The sequence below is a fragment of the Tripterygium wilfordii genome, chromosome 1 (assembly GCF_013401445.1).
Source record: "Tripterygium wilfordii isolate XIE 37 chromosome 1, ASM1340144v1, whole genome shotgun sequence".
NCBI classification, from domain to species: Eukaryota; Viridiplantae; Streptophyta; class Magnoliopsida; order Celastrales; family Celastraceae; genus Tripterygium; species Tripterygium wilfordii.
The window spans coordinates 1479831-1505886 of record NC_052232.1 but is presented as its reverse complement, the minus strand read 5'-3'; the positions used below and the strand labels follow the sequence as shown (position 1 = coordinate 1505886).

At 37.6% G+C, this 26056-nt stretch overlaps 4 protein-coding genes across 4 annotated transcripts; 3 read left to right on the top strand and 1 right to left on the bottom strand.

Moving 5' to 3' along the window:
• The first annotated feature begins 244 nt into the window (after positions 1–244).
• On the top strand, positions 245–4698 carry LOC120004037 (probable E3 ubiquitin-protein ligase LUL4). Its single transcript, XM_038853256.1, has 3 exons — positions 245–900; positions 3283–3781; positions 4350–4698. The coding sequence occupies exons 1-3, from the start codon at positions 359–361 to the stop codon at positions 4461–4463; spliced, it is 1155 nt and encodes a 384-aa protein (XP_038709184.1). The 5' UTR covers positions 245–358; the 3' UTR covers positions 4464–4698.
• A 619-nt stretch (positions 4699–5317) lies between these two features.
• On the top strand, positions 5318–6024 carry LOC120004043 (40S ribosomal protein S16). Its single transcript, XM_038853265.1, has one exon. It carries the CDS (start codon positions 5366–5368, stop codon positions 5798–5800), a length of 435 nt encoding a protein of 144 aa, XP_038709193.1. The 5' UTR covers positions 5318–5365; the 3' UTR covers positions 5801–6024.
• A 1592-nt stretch (positions 6025–7616) lies between these two features.
• On the top strand, positions 7617–11020 carry LOC120001296 (RAN GTPase-activating protein 2-like). Its single transcript, XM_038849550.1, has 2 exons — positions 7617–7774; positions 9124–11020. Exon 2 carries the CDS (start codon positions 9135–9137, stop codon positions 10749–10751), a length of 1617 nt encoding a protein of 538 aa, XP_038705478.1. The 5' UTR covers positions 7617–7774; positions 9124–9134; the 3' UTR covers positions 10752–11020.
• Positions 11021–11323: 303 nt separating this feature from the next.
• Positions 11324–25069, bottom strand: LOC120001288 (probable ATP-dependent DNA helicase CHR12). The gene is made up of 12 exons (XM_038849539.1): positions 24696–25069; positions 22045–22201; positions 21342–21406; positions 20572–20760; positions 20003–20152; positions 18278–18673; positions 16265–16524; positions 15923–16144; positions 14486–14693; positions 14256–14409; positions 12852–13454; positions 11324–12305 (listed from the first exon to the last, which is right to left on the bottom strand). The coding sequence occupies exons 1-12, from the start codon at positions 24894–24896 to the stop codon at positions 11596–11598; spliced, it is 3315 nt and encodes a 1104-aa protein (XP_038705467.1). The 5' UTR covers positions 24897–25069; the 3' UTR covers positions 11324–11595.
• Positions 25070–26056: the final 987 nt, after the last annotated feature.

Genomic DNA, 26056 nt, shown 5'->3' with positions numbered 1-26056 from the left:
ACGATTGTAGGCGTTCTTCAGTCTTCTTCCTTGGTCTTCATCAGGATTGGACGACTCGACATGGGATTAATTTTCAAGCCACCCAGTTCGTTAAAGGCTATTTTGGCGTGGCTTCCAGAACGTTCCAATCGAACTTATTCAAACCTCCCAAGCTTCGTCTTACAATTATACCCTCAGGTGGTTTTTTATTTTATTTTATTTTTAAATAACATAGTTTTGGTCAAGTCTCCAATAATATTTGACAAAGAGAAGAAACGACGAAAATTCCACCTTCCAAGTCTTCAACTTCTCTGCAACCAATTTCCCCCAACTTTCCTTCCCATTTCACCCTCTTCAACCCCTCTCTCTCTTCTCCCAAATGGGTATCTCATGGAGCAGCAACAGAAGGAGACACAATACTTACCCACCGCCACCTCCGCCTTACTACCACTACTCCACAGAACCACCCTCAATAGCACCACCACCTCCACCTCCACCTCCACTACCGCCACATAATTACCTCGTTCCAACCTCTACAGGTGCCGCTACTACGACCACCCCTCCTTATCCTTTCTCGCAGAACCCTTATCTATCGCATCCGCCGCGACCACCTCCACCTCCAGTGCCCTCATACTACAATTCTTGCAATTATGGGAATCACTCGATTCCTCGCTACAATCACCACAACTACCACCAACCTTACAATTTCAATCATGCCCCTCCTCAGACTAATGGATGGTCCGCAGCTCGAGCTCCTGCTGCCTCCGTGCAATCGCCGCCGCCCTACGTGGAGCACCAGAACGCGAAGAAGGTTAGGAATGATGTCAATGTCCATAAAGATACTTTGCGTGTCGAGATAGACGAGCAGAATCCGGATCAATACTTGGTTTCTTTTGTTTTTGATGCTTTGTTTGATGGGAGGTTAGTATTTACTGTTTCTCTCTTGTTCCTTTTTTAAAGTTTATTGATTGGTGAATTGACTTTTCGCTATTTTTTCCTGTTGCTGAAAAACCATGAAACTATTTGACATGTGAAATTTGATGTTGGGTTGGGTAGCAATAGAATGATTTTGGGTCTTTAGTTGGGATCCATTATTGTTGTAGCTATAGTTTTCATTTCATAGATGGAATTCTTTTTTTCCTTGTTAGAAAATAGAAGATAAAAGGTGATTCAGTATTCAAATATGATGAATTGAAGGGATTGTGAGGAACTCATTTTATGCATCAGAAGATTAATCAACGCAGCATACCACATCAACCTATTGAATGCAGTGTGCATGTTTCACTTCATTTTTTTGATGATAATTGTAGCTTATGTTTACGCTTTACCTCGTGATTTGAGCATCTGATATGGGCTGATCGGAGAGGCTAAGGAAAGTTGACCTCATATTTTTTTGTCTTTTGAGGTCTTCTCTGGGTGGGCAATAATGAAAGTGATAAAAAAAACGTGCAAAACAAAAAGTTGGAAGGCATTAGTATTATAGTTGGTGATATCCTTCCTTTCCTTTCCTTTCCTTGGGATCATTGTTCTTGTAATGTATTCAAGCTGCTCAAAAGCTGTTGTAGTTAGAATCAAGTCATAATTGATCAACTTCAATCCCAGTACAGACCATGACTTGCACTGCAATTTGGCAGCACACTAACCTAACACTTCAGGTGAATGTTACAAGTATTGGGGCTTTGTTCCCAGTTTCTAGTTAGGCTATAACAATCATGCAACTAATTGAAGTCAGATGGGCATTTAGAGAAACGAGTCTCAGTCTCTCAGCTGAGTTGTTGTTAGGTTGCTTTATTGTGACATGAGTGCCCTAGACTCGAATAATGACAACAGCATCAGAGTCTTCAATCCCGAATGTTATTCTTCATCTTCAAATCCATCTTCCTTGCCACATCAGTCTTTCCTTTTCCAGCATTCCAAATATTCAGCCTCTGCCGAAAAGGCCCGGGTGCTCTTTGAAATTCCATCATGATGTGGCTAGATCATTGCAGTTGTTAGTTTTCAACGAGGAACTCGTAGTAAGTTTTAGTCGTCAGCTCGCTGAGACTAAAAGGCATCAGGAGGCTCTCTTCCTGACCTCTTAGCCAGCAAAGAAGGAACATAACAATGTGCAGATCCATTTGTATAATTATTTTGGGAGGAATGGTGCTTAATTAGGTGCTTTTGAGGTATCAACCATTTTCAACTTTGGTCCTGTATCCAATATTTGGCCAAATTGTGGATTTGTGTCAGGACTTGATTAGTGAACTCTAGATATTGGCTTTCGAAGCTGCCTCTTAACATGTTTACGATGCTATGGTTCCCACATCTAGTTCCGACTTCAGAGGCATTTGATGCCTCAATTTCCTCCAGGACGATTTGAACAGCTTCTTTCTCCTTAATGTTTTATCACAACTGTGAAACTGTTTACCTTAGATGTTGTAGAAAGCCCTGACAAAAACAGACTTTAATTTAAGTAGACATTGGCTTCTCAGTTCCCCCCACGCTTTCTCTCCACCTCTCTCAAGTCTCAACGAAGAGTTGGAGGAATGCCTGGTTCTAAGAGGAGTGGAGGTGTCATATCTGTTAAAAACATTATATGAATGGTTGTCCATCTCATCCAAAGGTTGGTGGGTCTCACTAAAAGGTACTTGTCATGTACTCCATCTATTAACAATTCTCAACCTGGGCATGGACCAATGGCAGTGGTGTTTGTCTTGGCTCAAGTGGCGTCAAATGTTCAAACCATTAAACGTAGGCATTGGCTATGTTTTATGCCTTTTACATCTATTAGCCTTGTAGCCTAATGGCATTCGCTCTGCTAATGGTGGAGAACTTCATGGATTTGATCACATTGAGTACACTAGTCAGTGACTCAGTGGAAAGTTAACAACGATAATATTTGATGAACACTGCAGCCTTTATTTTAAACTTTGTCATACTTTCTATGTTATATTGTGAATTAGTTCTCCGTTCAATAAAAAAGTGGGTAATTGTGATGCATTAATCTTTGATAGTTAATCAATGTTGATTTTCTCAACGAGGGAAGAAATTAAAGGAGCTGGGGACTTGAGAGACCATAATCTTCTGATAGTTAATATGTGTAATTCTTTGGATCTACTTCTACTCGGTAGCAAAAACAGTTTACCTTGAGATTACCTGATTAACCACTGGAGACTAATTATAAATAAATAAGATGCATGCAGGTTATACCTAGTTGGCTTCAGTTCGAAGGTGAAATATTCTACCAGTGGAATACATTAAGAAGTTGCCATGGAACTAGTGTATCCCTGTTGCTATAATATTTTTGTTTTCCTGATTTTGCAGTATTACTATTTTCTACTTTGCAAAGGAGGAGTCAGATTGTAAATTTGTTCCACTATTTCCTGAAGCTTATCTGCCAGTAAAAATTCCCTTTAAGAAAGGACCAGGACAGAGATTTCGTCAACCTTCAGGAACAGGAATGGACTTGGGCTTCTTTGAGTTGGATGATCTCCGTAAACCTTCAACTGAAGAAGATATCTTTCCTCTTGTAGTATCTGCCAAAACATGTTCATCTACACATTCACCAGATGAAACTGAAGATGAAAATACATCTGCTCATATGCAGATTACCCAAGCTGTTCTAGAGAAGAATAATGATGGTCTTTTTCAAGCAAAAGTAATCAGGCAGATTTTGTGGGTTGATAGAATACGCTATGAGCTACGCGAGATATACGGAATTGCAAGCTCAGCAGCAGAAGAGTTTAATGAGAGTGACGGGAAGGAATGTGTAATTTGCATGACTGACCCTAAAGATACTGCGGTGCTACCTTGCCGACATATGGTAAGCATCCACCTCAAATATCTTTTACTAGAAGCTGAAATGACAATCACTTATGCATTCATTTATGATTTTCCAGAAGGAGTGATGACTAGTCTCTAGTCTTTGATATTTACAAAAATCAAACGCGTGGTTTTTCACGTGGACACCTAAGCTTTAAGTCCTTTTATTAGTTTTTGGTTTCTATGTAGAATCATTGCTAAGCATCAATTCTCTTCTGAATTTCTTATACATAAACGAAGTCGTTCCTTCAAACCTTAACGCGTTCTTTTGAGTTATATTGTTTGGTAATAGAGTTAGATGCTAGATATGAATAGGGATTCAGGTGTGTTGGATGTCTTGATCATCAAAAGAAAACATGGGTTTGATTTTGGCCAGCCTCTCTCTTTACAATACTTGTTTGTTTCTTCTAGTGGTTGATCTATATCTTAGTTTACTTTGCTCTTAGTTTCTGATTTCCCTGGAAACACTAAGATGCTTGTGACAGCTCTTGAGATTGAAATAACTCATAACCCCCTTGTCCCATCACTTTTTGCTATGTTCTTAAATTTTGTGTTTTATTTTTTGGCAGTGTATGTGCAGCGAATGCGCAAAGGCATTGAGGCTTCAATCAAATAAGTGTCCCATATGTCGTCAACCCATCGAGGAACTTATAGAGATCAAGATAAATAATACTGGTCAATGAGGGATTATTTTCCCACTACTATGTATTATAGGGTATGATTGTCAAATTCCTTCTCTCTGTTTTTATTTTTTAAATTCTCTTTGCTTATACATCTATGCGTGTGATTGATGTTGTCATTTGAACCTTTGATTATTTTTCCTGTTGATATTTACATTGATGATAATGTGAGATCGATCTCGCAGAGGTAATATACTTTTAACATTTGTATATGAATGGAAATTTAGCCTCAATGTCATTGTCTTGAGTCTTAACAGTATGCATGTTTTAAAACTTGCAAGAAGATTGAGCTGCCAGTTTGTTAAGTGATGCTCTCTCAGCTTGGGTTCTCGAAAGCTTGCATGTACCTTTTGTGTGGATATTACATTTGAACAATGGGGATGATGCCCATATCCTATGATACCTAGACTCGGGTACGGATGTCGGGAATTGGATTTGAGCCCCAAAACTAAGAATGCAAAAGCAAAGCACCCAATATTTTCACATTACGTTCCAGATTATCAGATCCTGCTCTGATTGCTATTTTGGGAGCTATATTAATATTACCACCATCACTGTCCCCCTCCAATGTAAATCTTGTCAAAATCAGCGTAATTCAACAATCATGTATCTTTATTGGGCTCATTTTGGGCTTTGGAGTGAGATGCGACCCAATTGATAGGAGCCCAAGAGTTCTCAAATGCTGCAGGGACTAGGGAGATGGGTTTGGGTTCTCTGGCGGTCTGGCCCGTCAAGATTGCTTAATTAAAAAAACTTCTAAAAAATAATAAATCAGATTCAATCTTAACCGTTGATCCAGCTACCCCTATTCGAAACCCTAAATACCGGTCCTATAAATATATCGTTCCTCGTTTTCCCTTCCCAAGGGTTTTAAATCACAGGTCAAGAACAATCTGAACCCAACCATGGCGGCTGCAGTAGAGTCCGTGCAGTGCTTTGGCAGGAAGAAGACAGCTGTCGCCGTGACCCATTGCAAGCGAGGACGCGGCCTCATCAAGATCAATGGATGCCCGATCGAGCTGGTGGAGCCGGAGATCCTCCGCTTCAAGGCCTATGAGCCGATCCTGCTACTCGGACGGCATCGTTTTGCAGGAGTAGACATGAGGATCCGTGTCAACGGAGGTGGTCAAACCTCTCAGATCTACGCGATCCGTCAGAGCATCGCAAGGGCTTTGGTAGCATTCTATCAGAAGTACGTAGACGAGCAGAGCAAGAAGGAAATCAAGGACATATTGGGCAGGTATGACAGGACCCTACTCGCCTCTGACCCAAGACGGTGCGAGCCAAAGAAGTTCGGAGGTCGTGGCGCCAGGGCCAGATTCCAGAAATCTTACCGTTAGAGAGGGACTTGAGAGGTTTTGTCATGTTTCATTGGTTTAGATCGTTCGGTTGTTTGCCTAAGATGTTGTGATCAAAGACTTTTGTTTCATTCCGATTGTAGTTAGGGTTTTTTGGTTATGAACTCTGTTGTGGATGATGGATTTGATGTTTCAAATGAATGTTAATTTCATTTGATTTGATTAAGGTTAATTGGGCATTAGCTAATTTGATTAAAGATTTTCTAGGTTTTTTTTATGATGTCATTAAATTTTTTAGTGGTGGTGATTAGTCTACTTCACTTTTAGCCATAAGTAAAAATATATTTAACAAGTAAGGCAATTGCTTCATCTAGGAGTGTATTCCTTTTTATCTTGTAATTGTGAAAAATACTAACCACAATATCTAGTATTTGTAGCCATTCCAAGTTATCTATTAACCTTATCAACGAGAGGTGATTCAGTTGACAATTGATTAAATTAGACATATCGATTGACAATTGATAATTGATTAGATTAGATATATAGTGCTCAATAACTAAGTTTCTATTGAGAAACATATTTCTCAGTATTATTTTAAAGAAAAAAAAGATCTATTAACCTCATTGGTTTCTACGATACCTTAGAAAAAGTGAGTGCTTTTTCTACAAGTATAAATGTTATTAGCAAATTGAGATGGAGAGATGCGGTTGAGTTTCGTAATTTTCTTGAGGGATTGGCTTAAGGTAGAAGGAGTTTGACAAATAATGTAGATGAGTTTAACGAAAGAGTTTTCAATATTTTATTATAGACTTGTTAGTTTTCAAATAATCATGAACTATACATATTCTGAATTTCCTCATGTATTTAATTTTAATTTTAATTTTTCCCTAATTTATTTGGCTAAAAAATACACATGATTGATTGGTGAAAGGTTGCCAGCCTAGTTTGGGATATTTTTTCAACCAATTTTGATGCAAATTTTTAACTATTTTTTAAAAAACCTTTTTAAGTTATTAAGTCATGCATAATTGAAATGGTAATGCTAGGCATCGGGCATCCCATCTCATCCCACACTTATGTAGACTTGATGTAGCAATATTGGCTCAGCATGTGACATGGAAATTGGAAAGTATATTATCAATTATTTTTTGGATAAAAATACCCTTATTTTTGTAAAACTATCGATCCAATTCTTCTCCAACAAGTGTTGACATTATTGTTTTTTTTACTTTTTTTTTATTAAATGAAATTTTAAAACATTTTATATCTCAAAATTTATGATAAATTTTGATAAAATATTACACCAAAATCAGTGGGTAAATCTCTTTTCAATAAGACTCATTGTCCATAATTTTTATCTGATCATTCTTAATTACATTGTTTTTCACATTTTTAAGGCCTAAATTTCAATATTTTAATCAATTCCATTGTTTTTTGCAACATACTAATTCCATTATTTTCAAAAACCAATGTAATTAAGAATGACTAGATAGAAAAAAATGACAATGGATCTTGTTGGAAAGAATTTTACATGTTGATTCTGAAGATGTAATTTTTTTCGATATCTAACATAAAGATAAATATTTTAAAATCTTGTTTAAGAAAAAATATATAAAATAGTTATGTCTTCAGGAATATTGTGTGGGAAAAAAAATTTAAATCGGCGGTTTTAAAAAAATAGGGGTATTTTTTTCCCAAAACATAACAAATAATATATTTTCTATGGAATTGAGATACTTACACTTGAGATACCTAGTTCTACCATAACAAAATACTCCATACAAAATAATAATAAAAAATAAATACAGCTATTCTCATTGTGGCACTAGTTTCGTTGCCAAACAGTCCCCATCTAATTTCTGATTGAATTCCCGAAAGTGCCCCAAAAAACCTAAACATTTTGCTCTACACTCAGTTGAGCGGCCTTTTTCCCTCCACTCTCACTCCTCCACCACTGTCCGAGAGGCTGGGACTAGTCGTGATTCTCCAAACAATTAGAATCGGATAGCGAGGAAGGTGCCACTCTCCCCTACTTTCCTCTTCCTCCCGTCTTCGTTTTATGTAGCATCAATGTTGAATTTTCAATCTTGAATCTCTCACCTGTTTTAGATCCGTCTGTGTTTTGCGCAAAGTTTGAATCTTTGGTTCTGAAATTTTGTGTTATGGATTTTCTCAGTCCAGATACTTGATATTTAGCGTATATCTTGAGCGGGTTTTACCAGGAGCTGCCCTATAGCGGTATAGCCTGTGCTGCTTGTGTGTTTGTCTTGATGGGTTAGAGGCCAGATGATGAGTCGGGTGGCCTTGAAGTGAAATAATAGAGCTTACGCATAATTACATTCACAGGAAAATAACTTCAAGGATGGAATTAAAGTTGATAAATGCTACTTATTTTTTGTATGGGTTTAGGGTTTGGAAGGAATTGTGTCAGTACACTTAATTTTATTTTTATATTATAAATTGATATGGCATTGTAAAAAATTTAATGGGAAGGGACCCTTTCGCTCTAGTACTTTAATTCAATGTTTAAATGCTCTCTGATTCTGTGAAAGAGTTTTAGTTCCATGAATTTCTCTACAATTCCTGATCCTTTTAAAATTTTTTTTTCCCATTTTATGTGTCCTCGAACAAAATTGATTGCCTGGAAGGAAATGGATTGGATTGAAAACCAGCTAATTAAATTTCAAGTTAACCCTTTTTTTTTCCTTTCCTTTTGCAACAGTCCCAGAACCAAATCAAGTGTTTGGTGTTTTATCTTAGATACGGTTTTACCAACCACTAGTATGTAGTTTTTCTTTGATTACCTATATTTAATTGTAACCTCCTCCTTTTTGGTCAATGGCATTTCTCCCGGTCTTTTTCATATGCTTGGTTGTTTGAATAAAGAACTTAGATAGTGGGAAACTAAACTGAATCTCAGTAGACTTATATTGTACTTTCCACAACTCCAGAATAAAATGGATGTCATCCTATATTAGTTCTGTCTATATAATTTGTTCTGCTGCAATCAAAGGTCTCTCTATTTCTGCTGGCATACACAGCTTATCTCATTATTGCATGTTGGCTTTAGGTGATTTTGCCTGTAAAGGGTTTGCAATGTTTTAATAGTACTTGCGTGTTTACTCCCGTGTGATATCAGGTAGATGTTAAGGCATCAGTATTCCTAAGTTTTGCCATGTCAAAGAAAAATGGAAGGTCCAATTTGGTCATGACATACAGGAGATTTCTGATAGACAATACTCCACATGAGACTTGAGAACTGAACTTGTTTGCATTTACAGTAGTTGTTATTATGCAAAGTATTTCTGTTCATATATTTTTTACTTTTCTATTTATATAATTTAACTATTTAATTGTTTGTTTAGGTTCTGTTGGAATGGACTCCGCAGAATTGAAGTCACAACACCGACAGTTTTCAATTAAACTGTGGCCTCCTAGTCAGAACACCCGGCAGATGCTTGTGGTACGTATTAGAGGCAACCTTACCTCTAGTTCTATTTTCACTCAGAAGTATGGTAGTCTTAATGACAATGAGGCCGAGGATAATGCAATACAAATTGAGGATGTGGCTTTTGACACTGCAAATAAACACTATGAAATGGAGCCTGATGGTGATGGAAGTTCTGCAGTGCAGCTTTATGCCAAGGAATGCAGCAAGCTCATTTTGGAAGTTCTCAAAAGAGGCCCTAGAACCAAGGAAGACAGAGAGCCTGCATCTGAGAAAGTTAATGCATTCCAAGAGACCTTTTTTGATATATCAAAGGGTCCTAGGGCATTTATTGAGGCAGCGGAAGCTGAGGAGCTTCTGAGTCCATTAAAGGAGCCAGAGAATTCGTTCACTAAAATATGCTTTAGCAATAGAAGCTTTGGATTAGGAGCTGCTCGTGTTGCTGAGCCCATTTTGCTTTCCATCAAGGACCAGCTGAAGGAAGTTGACCTATCTGATTTTATTGCTGGACGACCTGAGATCGAAGCTCTAGAAGTTATGAATATATTCTCAGCTGCACTCGAAGGTAGCATATTGAAATCTCTGAACCTATCAAACAATGCTTTGGGTGAGAAGGGTGTTAGAGCATTTGGGGCACTCCTTAGATCGCAGCACGCCCTGGAGGAGCTCTATCTGATGAATGATGGGATATCTGAGGAAGCTGCAAGAGCGGTTTGCGATTTAATTCCATCAACAGCGAAGCTTAGGGTCCTCCACTTTCATAATAACATGACAGGAGATGAGGGGGCACTTGCCATCTCGGAGGTCGTGAAACGCTCTCCTTTGTTAGAGGATTTTCGGTGCTCCTCTTCAAGGATTGGTTCAGAAGGAGGAGTTGCATTATCTAAAGCACTTGAGACTTGTACCCAACTGAAGAAGCTTGACCTTCGTGATAACATGTTTGGTGTAGAGGCTGGAGTTGCTCTGAGTAAAGCTTTCTCGAAGCTCACGGATTTAAAAGAGGTGTACTTGAGCTACTTGAACTTAGAAGATGAGGGTGCAATTGCTATAATAAATGCTCTAAAGGAGTCGGCTCCTTTGCTTGAAGTTATGGAGATGGCTGGAAATGAAGTTACAGCTGAAGCTGCTCCTACTATAGCTTCTGCTTTAGCAGTAAAGCAGCATCTTACTAAGTTGGATTTGGCAGAAAATGAACTCAAGGATGAAGGTGCTATCCAGATTGGTAAGGCCTTGGATGAAGGCCATCTGCAGTTACTGGAAGTTGATATGAGTGCCAACTCAATTAGGAGGGCTGGAGCACGGCTCTTGGCTCAGGTTGCGGTTCAGAAGCCTGGGTTTAAGTTGCTGAACATTGATGGGAATTTTATATCCGATGAAGGCATTGATGAGGTAAAAGAGATGTTCAAGAAATGTACTAATGCACTTGGATCTTTGGATGAGAATGATCCTGAAGGGGGAGATGAAAATGATGAATCTGGAAACGATGAAGATAATGACGATGATCTGGAATCAAAACTGAAGAATCTTGAAGTTGGGCAAGAGTAGATTTCTTCCATGGCATTTTCATTTTTCATTTTGCTGCTCTAGTAGCATCTGGAATTGTTGGAGACATCCACAATATTTTCGTTAGACTAGTCCATTGGACCTTTACTATGTATTATTAGGGAAGCTTGTTACTTGAGGAGAAGCATGGCTCCCCTTTATTTTATCACTACCAGCCTAGAAACACTAGATTTAGCATTTGATCTAATGCAAAATCTTGTAGCAGAGTCAGCTCTATGCATTTGACATTTATGCCATTTTTCCAGGCAACAGTTTCAGCTGTAGGTTAATCCATTTGCTATTCTTTTTCTCACGTTATTCAGAGCCCATTGCACTGTTAGTCACAGGAAGCCCACTTCCTTCCCTGGAGAGATGAAAAAGAAAGAATGAAACTGCACCATGACTGGCTCCTTCGCCATGAATAACAATTAGTTGCTAGGAATACAAAAGATCCATCAACAGGATTCACCAACCTGTGAGATTAAAAACAGGTGGATGAAATCAAAACATGCAGAACTAAGGAGGAAGAAGAAAAAACATCAGCAGCTAATCATGCTTGCCTGTCAATGGAATCCTTATGTTTCTCAATGATTACCAATCCGGGTTGCTTTCAACTTCTACAGTTTTTCATACAAAAGCAACGCCAATGTTCTCTAAAAGTACAATCAGACAAATTAGGTAACTGGCTTTGGCTGTCTACGCAATCCAAAAGAGTACAACATTCAATATTTCATCATTTTAAAACCGTCTAATTTCCATTCATTAAATGGAATAGAGAGAAACATCTATGCAGTATGAATAAAATAACTACTTAGTATGGAGTCATTGCTCAACATTTTAAGTATCATCACATCCAACCATTTGCTCTGCCAATAGAATTCTGCCCTCTAGAATCAGAGGAGGAACTTTGGGCAACATAGTTAGATCTCTTCTTCTTATGTGTACTCCATGAAAATAAGGGTCCACTCAAAGCACTTCCTTGGCCACCCTTGATAGCAGGTTTTTCAACAATTCCCCCATCTGACTTCAGTTTTTTTATTGTTGAACCAAAGGTATCTTCACTTGTTTCCTCAGTTGTTGGCAAATTTTCTTTCTTCACTTCTGCCGCCTTTTCTTCAGCTTCAATGTTATCGCTAGCAGAATCATTGCCCTCAGATGGGGGATGGTCCCTTCTTTTTCCTTTAATTGAAACCTTCAACACATCTTCACCGTTTTCCACAGCCTTCATCCACTGTAGATCACTCAGAGTATCAGCATAAACCACATCCTTTCTTCTCCGCTTCCCCAAGACACTGTTGCTAGCACGCTCGAAAGCTTTGGCCTTATCTTCTTTATTATCAGGAGAATAGGCCCATTCGGGCACCTCTTGCTCCTCCATGAGACGAGATCGGTAGTTTTCCCTCTTTCTTCTCTCCTCGTCCATTTTCTCAAACATCCAAAACTCCTCTTCTGATCGTGCTGCAAGGCGATTGATTTCTCTTTCACTTGGTGCATTTGTACCAAGTGAGCTTGTTCCTCTACGCATGATCTCCTCCAACATCTCTCTTCTGTCCTGAGCTGCATCAAACAAAGATATATAGTTTCAATGATGTATACATTAATACATTAGGATAAATTTAAAAAGAAAATCCAAAATTAGTGTTTCCATTAGATACTTGTTTTGTGATCTTATCACAACGTCCATGTGTTTTTTTCCTATTCTATTACAATGTTTGAAACTAAACTTGGCCTCAGTTCTAACTAAACATGTGAAAATAGGGTAAAAGGTATGACGATGGCAATAGGCAAATATAAGCAATGTCAGGTTTAAAAAAAACTCAGGCTACAAATCACATTAATATGCTTCCAGAAATTCGAATAACTGTGGGATGTAGGACAATGAGAAAATACTGAATTAGAATAAATAAATACCAGCAACAAAATTGAATGTTTTGCTGTCATTAGTAATATGCCAGGTTATGATCATCAGACTGCACTAGTTATGACGAAAAGGAAAACATCCAATTATTTAAATGACCCAGCGACCACCACCAGGAGAAAGGCTATTTGTGAAATGAGCAGCAGCTTTAGAGGCAGTAATAGCATCATCATCCTTAAACGTACCTGTGGAAGTTGTATTGAAAAGTCCAGCCTGAATGACTTTGGCATCAATGCCCTTCTTTTGTTTTGCACGCTCCAAGATTACCTCTTCAATTGATCCAACACTAACCAAAACAAAAACCCTGACTTCCTTCTTCTGACCAATACGATGCGCCCGATCCTCTGCCTGTTGGTCCATTTGAGGGTTCCAATCACTATCAAATATTATTACAGTGTCCGCTGTCTGTAAGTTCAAACCAAGCCCTCCAGCACGAGTACTCAGAAGAAACATGAAGTATGGAGAGTCTGGAGCATTAAATTGACTAAGCAAAACCCCTCTTTCTGCGGTTTTGGTCGAGCCATCAAGCCTAAGATACATAAACTCATGAAGCTGCAAATAAATTTCAAGAATATCCATGAGACGAGTCATTTGTGAGAACAGCAGGACCCTATGCCCTGCTCTATGAAGTTTTGGAAGTAGACGATCAAGTAGCTCAAATTTCCCAGATGCTCTGAATATCTCATCTCTGCGCCACATATTATAATCCCCAACAAAAAGGTATGGGTGGTTACAACATTTCCTGAGCTGCATTGTCAGATTCTGTAGACTCTTTGATTTCCCGGATCCTGCAAGATATATTAATTTTATTGAAGTGGTAACTTTCTTCTTCTTTCTTAGAAATGAGTGATCAACCAAGACTAAAATAAAAATAACAATCAAATGAATCCTAGAATTAAGCTGAGGCCTATGGTGCACTAGGGTCCTCTCTGAGCAGGCTAACCACTCATCCAATTTAAAGTTCCACTCAGTTACAAGCCTTTAATACATTGGGATTGCCAAGTGACCCATGTTTTTCTATCAGGAAGCCATTCTGATTGATCTCTAATATACAAGGTCGTCATACACTGGGAAAATATAACAAATAAATTAATCATCTCTATCTCTCCCTCAACTTATCCAAATTACTTCATTTTTGTTAATATGCACCCATTGAAGTTTGATAAGTACCAAGTTCAAATCAGGAGGGTCGTGCAATTACCCTACATATATATTTATGTCGGCCTAAGAGCCATTCATCTTCTTCTTCTTCTGATCCTTCATCCCCAAAGTTTGGGGTCGGCCTACACGAGTCTATGAGAAAATCTCATTGACTCATGTATAGGTTTGGTAAAGTTTTACGCTGGCTACTGACCTAATGCAACCCTCCTCCTTTATCCGGGCTTGGGACCGGCTGCAAGAGCAGGCGGAGTAAGTTTGGCAAAATTTTACACTGGTTGCCGACCTATTGCAACCCTCCTTTATCGGGGCTTGGGACCGGCCTGTGCTCGGCTGCAAGCGCAGGCCGATCCATGTCAAAACAAATTGGTTATTCATATGAAAGCACAAATTATGTGGACATGTTGCACATAAGAACAGAAGTTACAAACCAGTATCTAGCCCCACTCTGCCAACATCTGTAACTTGTTGATAATATACTTTCTGCCATGCTGACATATCACATTTCAGTATGACCTGGGACTTCCCAGGAAGGAATTTCTCCACCTCATTTTTTTTCCTCCTCAAAATGAATGGCCTTATAACCTGAGAATTGAGGATTCGCAATGAGATAAAGAAGTCCAACTAAAGACGATAAATTGAAAACTAGAACAGTAACTACATGATGCAAGCGGCGAATGATCAGCAACTGTTCTTCATCTGTAAGAGAAACGTCACCCCGATCTGCGAAGGGAGCATTGAACCACTCCTCAAAATTCTGAACTGAGTTAAAAATGTTTGGGAGGAGAAAATTAAGCAGGGACCACAATTCTTGCAGATTATTCTGGATCGGAGTCCCAGTCAACAGAAGTCTACGCTGAATCTGATAGCTGCATGCGAGCAAAAAAATAAATATGAACAACCCCCATCATCTTATTCGAATACCATTTCCCAGTCAGAGATAATTAATCAGAAGCATCAAGAAACAACATTTTAATGGACACTAAAAGAAAGTCTAAAACAGTCACAAAGGCTATTTTGAAACCTTATCCAAGTATTTTAAACATAAGAACGTGGATAAACACTAACAAATATTTCATATTTAAATAAGTTTTCTTTGGTAAACAATAATTTCCATAAAATATAAAGGCCACCAAACAAACTTCTCGGAGTATGGAAAAACAAAATTAGCATCACTCAAGAGAGGAAATTTAAAAAAAAAAAAAAACACAGAAAATGGAACTCCCGAGAAACCAAAAAATTCAGCTCAATTCAAAGATTCAAGCTTTGAAGAGGATTCCAGCAATACAGAAAATTGCAATAATCTTTGTTGAGTACAAGATTGTTGACACACTGCTTGTGACTTTCGAAGTGGTGTAAGGTGCTAGAATTGAATTGAAAATCACTTATGCCTTTCATTGTTTTGGGGGGGCAGAGGACATGTTTCTATTGCCATTGAGGTTAAGCATTTAAAGTAAATCCATGTTTCAAACATAAAAAGCTGGTAGGATCGGAAGTTTTTATCGCTCAATATAGTAAAAAGCCTAAAATAAATAATATTTACCCATTTCATTTATTTTCCAGATAATGAACACTGAGAGGAATTAGATAATTTTAATTATCAGAATTAGCCATCTAAAAGACATACGAAGAGCATTAGAGAAAGAATTATGGACTCAACTATAAAAGGACAAGCGCCTTCATGAAAGCGAAAGAAAGGATTTTTTTTTTTTTTTGAGGATCTGAGAAATCTAATCTCCGTTGTAGTTTTATACAAAGATTACTTGCCGTATTAGAAAGACCATCCAACATCCCAAGCTGTTGAAAACCTAAACCATTTCAAGCAAGTGATATAACTGATATTTTATGTTTGAAGTTATCTTTTTACTAGACTCGGTTATTTGAAGGCCACAAAGAATTTTAGAGGGGGAGCTTCTAAAACAGATATAAACGAAAGCAAATTGAAAATAAAAAACTGATATGGAATGCAACCAGTGCACCAAATGAGAACTAGCATGTGATTCGGCAAAAATATATAATAGCAAATGTAAGACTACAATAACAAATTTATAAATAGAAAACATAATAAAATCTAAGGCCTATAATGTGCATCCCATACCCTGTGAGAAGAGTCCGCGCAAGAGCACATTCGTGATTCTTTAATCGATGTCCTTCATCAACAATCATGTAGAACCAGTCAATTTTCTTCAAAAATGCTTTATCTCTCATAATAAGATCATAATGAGTGATCAGCACATTCAATTTCTGCTCGCCCGATAACAACCCCTCCCTAATTGCCTTTCTCTCGTCCATTCGACCATCATAAAGAATTGCTGGAATACTGAATCAAATAGATGTATAAGCGATTTCAAATTGAACAATAAATGTATATGCATGTCCTGGAAGTGAAAAGCACTCAGGTTTCAGGGGCTTAATGGATAATTGAAAACTCAATGCATACCTGGGAACCCAGGTTTTGAATTCAATTTGCCAGTTTGGCAGTACAGCCTTCGGAGCCACTATCAAGTGGGGACCACTCACACCCTTCTTTTCCGTGAGATAAGCAATCAATGAAATGGTTTGTATTGTTTTCCCCAACCCCATTTCATCGGCTAAAATTCCATTCAGGTTGTTATTGTATAAAGACAGCATCCATTGAAGCCCTTCCAACTGGTATGGTCTTAATTCTCCACCTTCAAGTATGGATGGCTGCTCAGTTACCTGTAGTTGGATACAAGATTTTAAAATCCATTTTTGTAGTAGAAGCGGAAAAAAAATTGCAAGAAATTTTACGGTTTTATTATGTCTCTTTGACTACACACAGATTGAGTGCTTGACAGTGGCACATCAAACTACATGTCCATCCGAAAGAAAGGTATTCCAAAACCTAAAGAACGTAACCATCTATCCTCCAAAATGTCGAAATGTGTATCCATTTCTTCAAAAGCTCTCTTATTTCGTCAACCTACATGTCATCTGAAGAAAAGGTCTACCAAAAACTAAAGAAAGTAAACCATCTATCCTTCAAAATATCATAAATGTGCTTCTATGCTTCCAAAAGCTCTCAGTTCTCGCTTTTCAAGTAAACCAGGAGATTTATGAAAGTATGACTTGCACTAGCTTTTCCCTCCTATTGTATCTCATCATCGTCCGAGCCTTTAGCCCAAGAGTTTGAAGTCAGCTACATGAGTTTATGATAAAACCAACGGGATTCCACTACGTGTATTCGTTTCCGCCATTAATTTCTTTTTAGGAGCATACTTTCATCTACTGCTATTGAATCCATATCATTTCTTTGTCCTTCAAATCATGTTTTTTTAGGTTTTCCTCTTCACTTACTACTTTCTCCTACCCAAATTTCCTTGATTTTCATTGTTAGAATATATATATAAATGATGTGAAATGCTCCAACCCAACAAATTGACTTATTGGGTTGAATGGCAAAGTAACTAATCTTAACATGATATTGGAGCAAAAGGTCTTGGGTCCAAACCCTAACTTCCAAAATTTAAACCATCATTTGTCGTTGCCCCAAGTGTGGACCTTTGTGAGAGTAGCCCTAGTGTTGGGCCTCGTTTATTGTGCTTGTGTTGAGTCGTTGGATTGTCCAGCTCACACGTGAGGGTGAGTGTTAGAATATATATAAATGATGTGAAATGCCCCAACCCTTCCAATAACATAAAAACCAAAGCCACCCAAGAAAATCTTACCAATGACATTTACAAACAAGCCATCTTTCTTTTCCCCAACTGGTCACACAGATTTCACTTATGACTGAAGCTGGTACAAAGGTCAATGACCAAAGCTTCAGCCTAGGGCAGTCACTTTCGGAAGGCCAAGAATCATCGATTTAGGATGCGGCTTTTAAACAGAGATTTCCTTACTGGGGAAGGTTTAACGAGCGAGGGATACAGTGTTTCTTAAGGGGGTACTTCAAGTCACATGCTATTGAATGGGCTTGGGATAAATGAGGGAGATCAAGAGAAGGGAGAAAGATCATGAATCTTATGGTTACTTTATATTAGTGAATATCTGTAAGCGGCACTTACTGGTTTCAATGAGATATTCTAAGCAACAGAAATCAATGGGGTTAATCTTCATGGCAAGCTTGGCGAAAGCATCCACCAATAATAAAGACAATGACCAATGCAAGATGATGGTAATAATGTGAATATAGTAGAGTTTAACTTCAGCACAAATGCTTACTTGACTCTAGGTAGAAAAATGATGAGAGTAATAATTTGTCCGGAGCGAAAAAAATATAGGTGTGAGAACTATTAGTATTAATTTTAATTCTATTTTATGAGTCAAAAACTAAAAGTCAAGAAAGAGGCAGTGAATTGTAATTATTGAAAGCATCATAACAAAAAAGCCAGTAAATTATGGACTTTGCTCAGGAGAATCACTTGCAGAGGGCATTTAACGAGGAACTAAAAAAAAATTCTGAAAAGATTATGAAGCTTTTGATCTCTACCTGTTCCTGAATGGCATGAATGGCCGAGTTATACTGTCTTTGACCTTCAAGTAAGTCGTTAGATTCATCATTGCGATCAGAATCCACGGCCTCCGACTCTTCATCAAGAAATGAATCTCCAGGGGTTCCATTCTTTGAAACATCCAACTCAGGCAAATCATCTTCTGTGTCTTCCAGGGGTTCAATGCCGTCTAATGGTTTAGCATCTTTCTGACGTTGAACAGCAGCTCCCAAATTAACAAGGAGTTTATTTGTTTCTTCAAGAAGCATGGTTAATCGCTCATTCTTGCTCTCCTTTACTAATCTCATGTATGCCTCTTGATCATCAGCCTTAAGAGCTTGAAATCTCAGCTTCTCAGCTCGTGTAGCACGTTGCCTCTGCCTACCGTGCCATGCCTGTTAAAATGAGAAACCTGTGAAGGATTCTTTTTCTATATGTTCCAGTAACAACTAACAACTTCAACAATTAAAAATTAGTAAGTCCACCTCCAAAAGAGGTATACATGTTCTCAAGCTAACAAAGTCTATCTCCCAAACTTGCATAAACATAATTCCTCCAACTATTCAAACATGAAAACGGTACGGTTTTTCTTTCAACACTCACACACACCCCACTAATGGAAATAAGTTCCAATAACTAGTATATTTGTATACAGAACTGCAGCATCAGAGCAATGTCCCAACCTAAAGAAGACATAAAAACAAATATTTCCCACAAAAGCATACAGAAATGCAGCATTGGAGCGATGTCCCAACCTAAACAAGACATAAGAACAAATATTTCCCACAAAAGCATGATGTTTTGAATGTTGAACAACTAGCACAATGCTATCACAAAAAATCGCAAATCATAAAGTACAAACAGTCTAGGGCATAAAGAATATAATAGAAAACTGTTTGGATTAGAACATAAGCATGTTTTCTTGGTAGAAAGATAAAACTCGTGAAATTCACACCAAACACACAAGGATACCATAATGATGGCAGGTTGATAGTGTCTGAGAAGTGAGGATGTATGTAGCTTTTCCCTGCATTGCAGAGAGGCAGTTTACGTGGTTATAGCATGTGAAGCACCGAAGCCTATGTTAAACTTGACCATTGAGCCATAAATTAGGCCTTCATAACTCATAAAAAACAACAAGAATATTTTTAAACCGCATGTAGAATACCTCATGACCACAAAATTGCTTTCATCTAAAATAACTCAAATTGTTTTCCAGAAGTCACCAAAGCTGCTAATTATTTTTATGCAAATAATTTCAGTAGTTATACAAACGAACACGTGGCCCAGTGATTAAGTTGTAGATGTGCAACTTAGAGGTCACAACTCACAGGTTCAAACCCCGAAATCAGCCTCTCCGAATATTACACGGAGGTAAGGTTGGTACATCTTGCATACCCCTAACCCACCCATTGTGAGAGGCTTGTGCATGAGAGTTGTTTGCATTTTTTATACGTTTCACAAATGTCCATGTCAAGACAATGGTTTTTATTTTATTTTTTTGAAGGACAACCGGTTGTTAATTGACTATCCACACGACTACTATAATTATTCAACAAATTTTTACAAGCTTCCTATAGCCTTCAATCAAAATCCTCCATTCATGATTGACAAGTTCGCTATATGATTTTCAAACATCTCATCTTCCAGGAAATTTCCAGCTTTCACTTCCCTTAGAAATAAGAAAACTTGAACAATGAAATTGAATGCATAAAAAAGCCTACCTGGACCCCATCATTCCGTTGTTTCCGGCGTTTGAGAGAAGCTTGAATTTGCAATTGAAATTCACGAACTGCATTAAGTACTTCGGCAAAAAATCTTCTTTTTCTAGTTTCCATTTGATTCCTTTCCTCCTCTATCAACCTTGACAATCTCTGGATCAAATATTTTAAACCACATCAGCAATGTAAGACAAATCATATGTACAAAACCAGTTTCTTGCCAAAATAACACACGCTTTGTAAAATATCCACAAGTGTTATGGTTATAAATTTATCCCCACTTTTTCAGCAATACATGCAAAGGTTGAGCTCATGAAGTCATTGGCCTTTTCCAATTGAAGTATTGTAACTTATTTTTTTGATGAGACACTGATACTGCACTGCTGTTGGTTGTATCAAACTATCAATATAGCAGTTTGTGACATCAGCAGCAGTATGTACAAACGTGTGAGCATCAGCTCTTTCCATGAGGTAGAGCTATAAATTTTACATAGAGTATCTACAATCTAGAAAATCCAGATTCCTAGATTTTCCTTCATTAGCATAAAATTAATTCAAACAAACTAAATTACCTCAGCATCCCTTTTCTTCCTGAATTGATCGTCATTTTCTGTGGCAAAAGCATCTCCGACACCATATAAAGGACGGCGCAATCGCATCATACCCCAGTCGTACAATTGCTTGTCAGGATATGCACAGTTCAACCGAAGCCAGTACTCTGAACTTACTTCAGAACGAACCTTGCTTTGCATCTCCCTTAGCTGCATTAAAAAAATTCTTGCCCACAAGGACACAGCCCATGTTATCCCCACAAAACCACAAGAAAATAAACTGGTTAATCTGTAATCATTAACAAAAGAACTATTTTTGCTATTTCTGGGAATTCCAAAAAATGGAACCGTGGTAGAGTGGCAGGGATGTAACGTATAGGTTACAGGTTCAATTCCCGGAAAAAGCCTCTCCACATATTATGTAGGGGTAAAGTTTATGTACATCTTACATGAGCATGTGTGTTGTTTGCCTTTTTTTAAAGAAACAAATGTGTTAGAGGCTTAGAGCACCAAGTAGGTGCAGAAAGGAGAATTACAAGGAATTCCTGCTCAGAGAGTTCCTGAAAACTAAAAAGAGTGTCTTATTCCAAAAGAATATGAATATTCATTCAAATTCAAAATATAAGACCTAATTCCCAACACAACAAACAGGTATCCAGGGAGACAAATTTGCACAGCCGAAGCACGAATAATGTCTTACCCGTGTTCAGACGACCTTAGACCTCTTTAAATATGCTTATGATAAAAAAGCGAAAAAAGAAATCACAGATACATCAACATATCAAGCTTACCTTTAGCCCATAGAGTTCAATTAAGCACTTCGTCTGCAAGTCCTCCCCTCTACTTGAAGGCAGCTCTGATCCAGAGATATTAATGCATTAAGTGGTGCTTTCAAAAAACGTATCTAAACTATAAGTTGTGAGTTGAGAAACTAATTAATAAGCATGCGCCATAGAACCACTACAAGAACAATCAAACAATTAAATTCACATTACAAGTGACACTGCTTCCCAGCTGGTTGCCGCTGACTAAGAAGGCCGAGTGGTACTAGTAGCACTAAATAATTTATCAATTACCTGTTCTATGGGTATTCGTGACATAATGCCACCTCATAATTTCAACATCTACAAAGGCTCAGTCATATATATGAGGTAACTGTAATCATAAGCCATGAATTAGCCGGCCAACCTAGTAACAATTATCATTGAAAAAATGGTTGAGCCGGATAGTATGGCCCTGAATAGAATAGAATTAAAGAAAAGGATAGAGGTAGTTGGCCCAGATTAATTAAGAGGCCATTAATAACATTCAAACCAGCCAAATTTTCTACCAATCCTTGTCCTAGAACAGAAGCAAACACAGACAGTAAAAGGATTATATTCAAAAGGGAAAAAGAATAATAGGTTTCACTAACGGAAGTTCCCATGGAGGCTCACATGATACGATTTAAACCTATAATGTGCAATGCAAAAATTCTTTACATAAGACAGCAACCTTCAAGTTCACTCAGTCGATGCTGGAAACGACTTTCGTATCGGGTGTTCCTCGATGTCATCAACTTGGATCCTGACATGCAATTTGGTCGTTGCTTTGATAGCGCATCTTCAAAGTTAGTTAACAAATCTCCTCGCTTAGAAATTTCACTATCCTCCTGTTGCACAAATGTTCAACAAAATTCCAGAAGTCAAATCAGTTGCCATGAATCTTCTTATTATAGACTGAATTCATTATGAACTTAGAAATACTAAAACATAACTATTAGCATATCTACATTCAGTATGCAGTAACAATATCTAATAATTCATCCAGCAGAAGACTAAGTGTCTATTCATAAAAATGGTAAACAATTCTTGTGCACAAGGCTCCCACAGTAGGCAGGGTTGGGGACATGTAGGATGTACACAGACCTTACATAATATATGTGGAGAGAATGTTTCCAAGAATTGAACATGTGACCTCTAGGTTGCATTACTACAACTCTACCACTTGGCCACGTGTTCGCCTGTAAATGTCTATTCATCAAATCGCAAAAATTCCACACGCTATTAATATTTCATTCTAAATAAAGATCGTCGTAAAAAAAAATGCCACGTTTACAGCTTTAGGCCATCCCTTACAAACTATTTCGCAAGAAATCAATTAGAATCGCGGAATACAACCTATTAGTTGTTCAAAAGTGAAAAAAAAAAAGAAAGAAAGAAAGAAAAAGAGGAGAAAAGAAGTTCATCCCCTTGTTTATTTGTAAAACAACTAAAGTCCACCAATATGCTGCTAAAATGCATAATCTTACAACAGATTTAGATGCATGCATAAATCATAGAAGAACCACATCGGTTCACTTGTCAACCGCCACCATTTTAGGTAGGGATGTTTTTCTAACGTAATTGGCACATATATAACTCACGACACTATTTCTAGCACTTCCATATTTGATCATGAGCTGAACTAAAACATTAATGACATTAAATATATAAATACTTTGTCACAAATACAGATTATTATTACCAGTTTTCTCACAGGCCTACGGTTATGTATGGTAGGCAATTGCAAGCCAAGAGCAATAGTGACCCTCCAGGTGAGGCACTCTCCTAGGATACGCACCAACGCACAAGCCTGGTTGTCATTTTTCTTTTTCCTTTTTTTTTTTTTGGGGGAGGGGGGACTATAAGTCTTTAACAAAAGCATCGGGCCATGTATTGAAGAAATTAAAGTAACTAGACTTCAATGGATTTGGAACCTATTACTAGGCCTATCTAACCGTAGTAGATTAAGCTATTGATGATGTTTTTGTATAATCTTGAATTGTATTCCTCAATTTCCTCGTTTGCGTACTTGAGCCGAATTAGTTTGCTGATGCTTTCGAATGCTTCATAAAGATTTTTAACAATTTAAGCCTTGATTTCTTTAGTGTGTTGCATAAAGCATACCTCCTTTCAATTTATTTCGTTAAATTTTTCCCTTTTTAGCACCTCATTTCACTTGTTTGAGCACCTAGTTTTATGCCTAGCGCCCCAGGCAATAGCGTGTCTTGGCACTTTGGCAAAGGCAACTGATAGATAAAATATTTTTTGGACAACAACTGATTGAAAAGGTTAACCAGCTAACTCAAACGCACACATATATAGAACTAGTCCTCCACTATTTTTTTCCATACTACATTATAAATATATATATATATTACACACATACGTATGCACCATTATCCTACCTACGAGAGATCCCAAGCCCCAACAACCACGCATAACCAACATATTTACCGCTAAGATTTCCTACAAGAGCATAATCAATTTAAATCTTACAATCATAGCACTGAAATTCCTTTTACATGTCCTTTTCCTAGTTTATAAAAACATAACAAAAGCGAGAAGAAAAATAACAGAGGAAGCTAAACTTCTTCACTCAACGGCAAGCCGCCTCCTTATCCAGAACAAAATTACTAGCTCCGTACTCCAAAGAACTCGCTAAACAAAGCGTTTTCAGATCAAAATATAGACAGTTGGGCAATCTCAAACAAAAATTAAATAAAAAGGTACAGGTTAAGCACAAATATAAAAAGTAAATATAAAGCAACTAATATCTGATTTTCCACAACACCAGACATTCCTAAAAAATAACCAAAAGGCACATACAGGCAGCAATCCACAAACAAAATGCAAACAAAAATAAAGAAGTCCATATAAATACAAAGAAAACCCATACCTTGACAAAACTCTCTACAATATAAACATTCAGCTGAAAGAGTTCTTGAACAAGGCTTTAATTTTTTTTTAAAAAAAAAGTTTAAAAAATAAATCTTTGGAGTTCGGAAATATGAAGCAATCCTAAATACTGAAAATTTGATATAGGCTTCAATAACATTCTCAGTGCAAAAAATCTAACGTACACCCAAGCAAACCCAAATTTAGGGGAAGCCATTGATCAAGTACACATTATAATCCCCTCAGAAACATAAAGGAAGAGGACAAACAAAGTTTCCTTACCAAAGATCAAAGTTCCGCAAATCCAATCAAAACCTAACTTCAAAAGATATCCCACCCAAACCCAAGAACCCTCAAAAACTTAAACTTGACAAAGAATTACAAAAATTGCATCAATCCCAAAACCTATAAACAAAGTTAACGAAAGGAACCCTGAAGAACACGTACCGAACCATCCTCCTGTGGATGCACACCATTCTCAGGCTCGTCGGAGCCATGGTAGATGGAGGATACGGAGTCTAAGAGGTTGGGAGGGAGAGGTAGGTTTCGAGAGATGATGTTAAGGGCACAGATCAAGGTCTTTGTCTTCTCGGTGTGGGTTGGAGAGGTCTGTTGGGGCGGCTGGTGGTGCTCGACCTCAGCAACCATGGCGGGAGCCGGGAATCAAACGGTCGTCTTTAACGGTTCTATTTTGAAAAGAAAATATTTCTGTAAGCAGTAAGCACACAAAACACAAAAGTCCCCTGGCGCTTTTGTTTTGGTTTCGGCAAAAACCCCTCTTCTTCGATGTTTTCGCTTTCTCCTTCTAGTAAGCGATGCTCTTATGACTATGAGGAGGCGATTTACTTTACGGCACTATTTATAAATTTGTTTGGCCAAACACGTCCCTAATGTGACATAATGACAGATATACCCCTGTGAAAAAAGCAATAATTACTACGTGACTTGTGAATACATATCCCAAATAAAATAAATGACTAGGTGGCAATAAAAAATTAAAAATGGGTTTGGGATTGGTTCCAATTCGGACAATAGAAGATGTGTTACCAAATATTTACATATCCGGACTCTAATTTGAATTAGATTTAGGACGTATTTAATTGACCAAATCTAGATTGGTTTTAAATCCGAATAAGTAAATTGAACAATAATCTAATATGAGTTAGGGTCCGGACAAGTAAATCGAACAAAATATTTGTGTTTGAACTCAGACCCAGTTTTAAACCGGACAAATTTTTTGTGTTTGGACCTAGATTTCAAACAAATAACTTATATTCAAACTTGATTTAATCCAAATCAAACAAATTCAATCATCCAGATCATACATAATTTTACCACCCCTAATTATGACCCCAACCATATGTGTCATGTGTGATAATCATTAATTATAAATACAATTCACTTTAACATCTACCTCCACATGGATTGAAAATAAAATGAAGATATCAAACATTTTTGGTGACTCAACATACCTTATTCGTATCAAGATTACTTATTTAGAGTCCTTTTTGTTGGAAGCTAATGTATTTTTTTTTCCGGTAAGGAGAAATTAATGGTATTTATCATTTCAGACTCTTATTACTTCATTGTTATTTTGTGTAAATTCATATGTATCCACAATATGATAGAGTAATCAAATCTTCTTGTGAAATATGTTTTCCCACTTGCCTCAATATACATATTAGAATAGAATATGTACCGAGTGATCGATGGGTCTATAGAAACATAATAGGCCGGCCTTTTGGATTAGAGTCACTGCTGCCATAAATTGGGCCAGGCATCCATGGGCTTGGCAAGGCCCGGATACT

Coding starts and splice junctions, on each gene's coding strand:
- LOC120004037 (XM_038853256.1), top strand. CDS start 359: ATGGGTATCTCATGGAGCAGCAACAGAAGGAGACACAATACTTACCCA. Junction 901..3,282: donor GATGCTTTGTTTGATGGGAG/GTTAGTATTTAC, acceptor CTGATTTTGCAG/TATTACTATTTTCTACTTTG. Junction 3,782..4,349: donor TGCTACCTTGCCGACATATG/GTAAGCATCCAC, acceptor ATTTTTTGGCAG/TGTATGTGCAGCGAATGCGC.
- LOC120001296 (XM_038849550.1), top strand. CDS start 9,135: ATGGACTCCGCAGAATTGAAGTCACAACACCGACAGTTTTCAATTAAA.
- LOC120004043 (XM_038853265.1), top strand. CDS start 5,366: ATGGCGGCTGCAGTAGAGTCCGTGCAGTGCTTTGGCAGGAAGAAGACA.
- LOC120001288 (XM_038849539.1), bottom strand. CDS start 24,896: ATGGTTGCTGAGGTCGAGCACCACCAGCCGCCCCAACAGACCTCTCCA. Junction 20,761..21,341: donor TTGAACTCTATGGGCTAAAG/GTAAGCTTGATA, acceptor TTTTTAATGCAG/CTAAGGGAGATGCAAAGCAA. Junction 14,694..15,922: donor GCGCGGACTCTTCTCACAGG/GTATGGGATGCA, acceptor GCTCGCATGCAG/CTATCAGATTCAGCGTAGAC.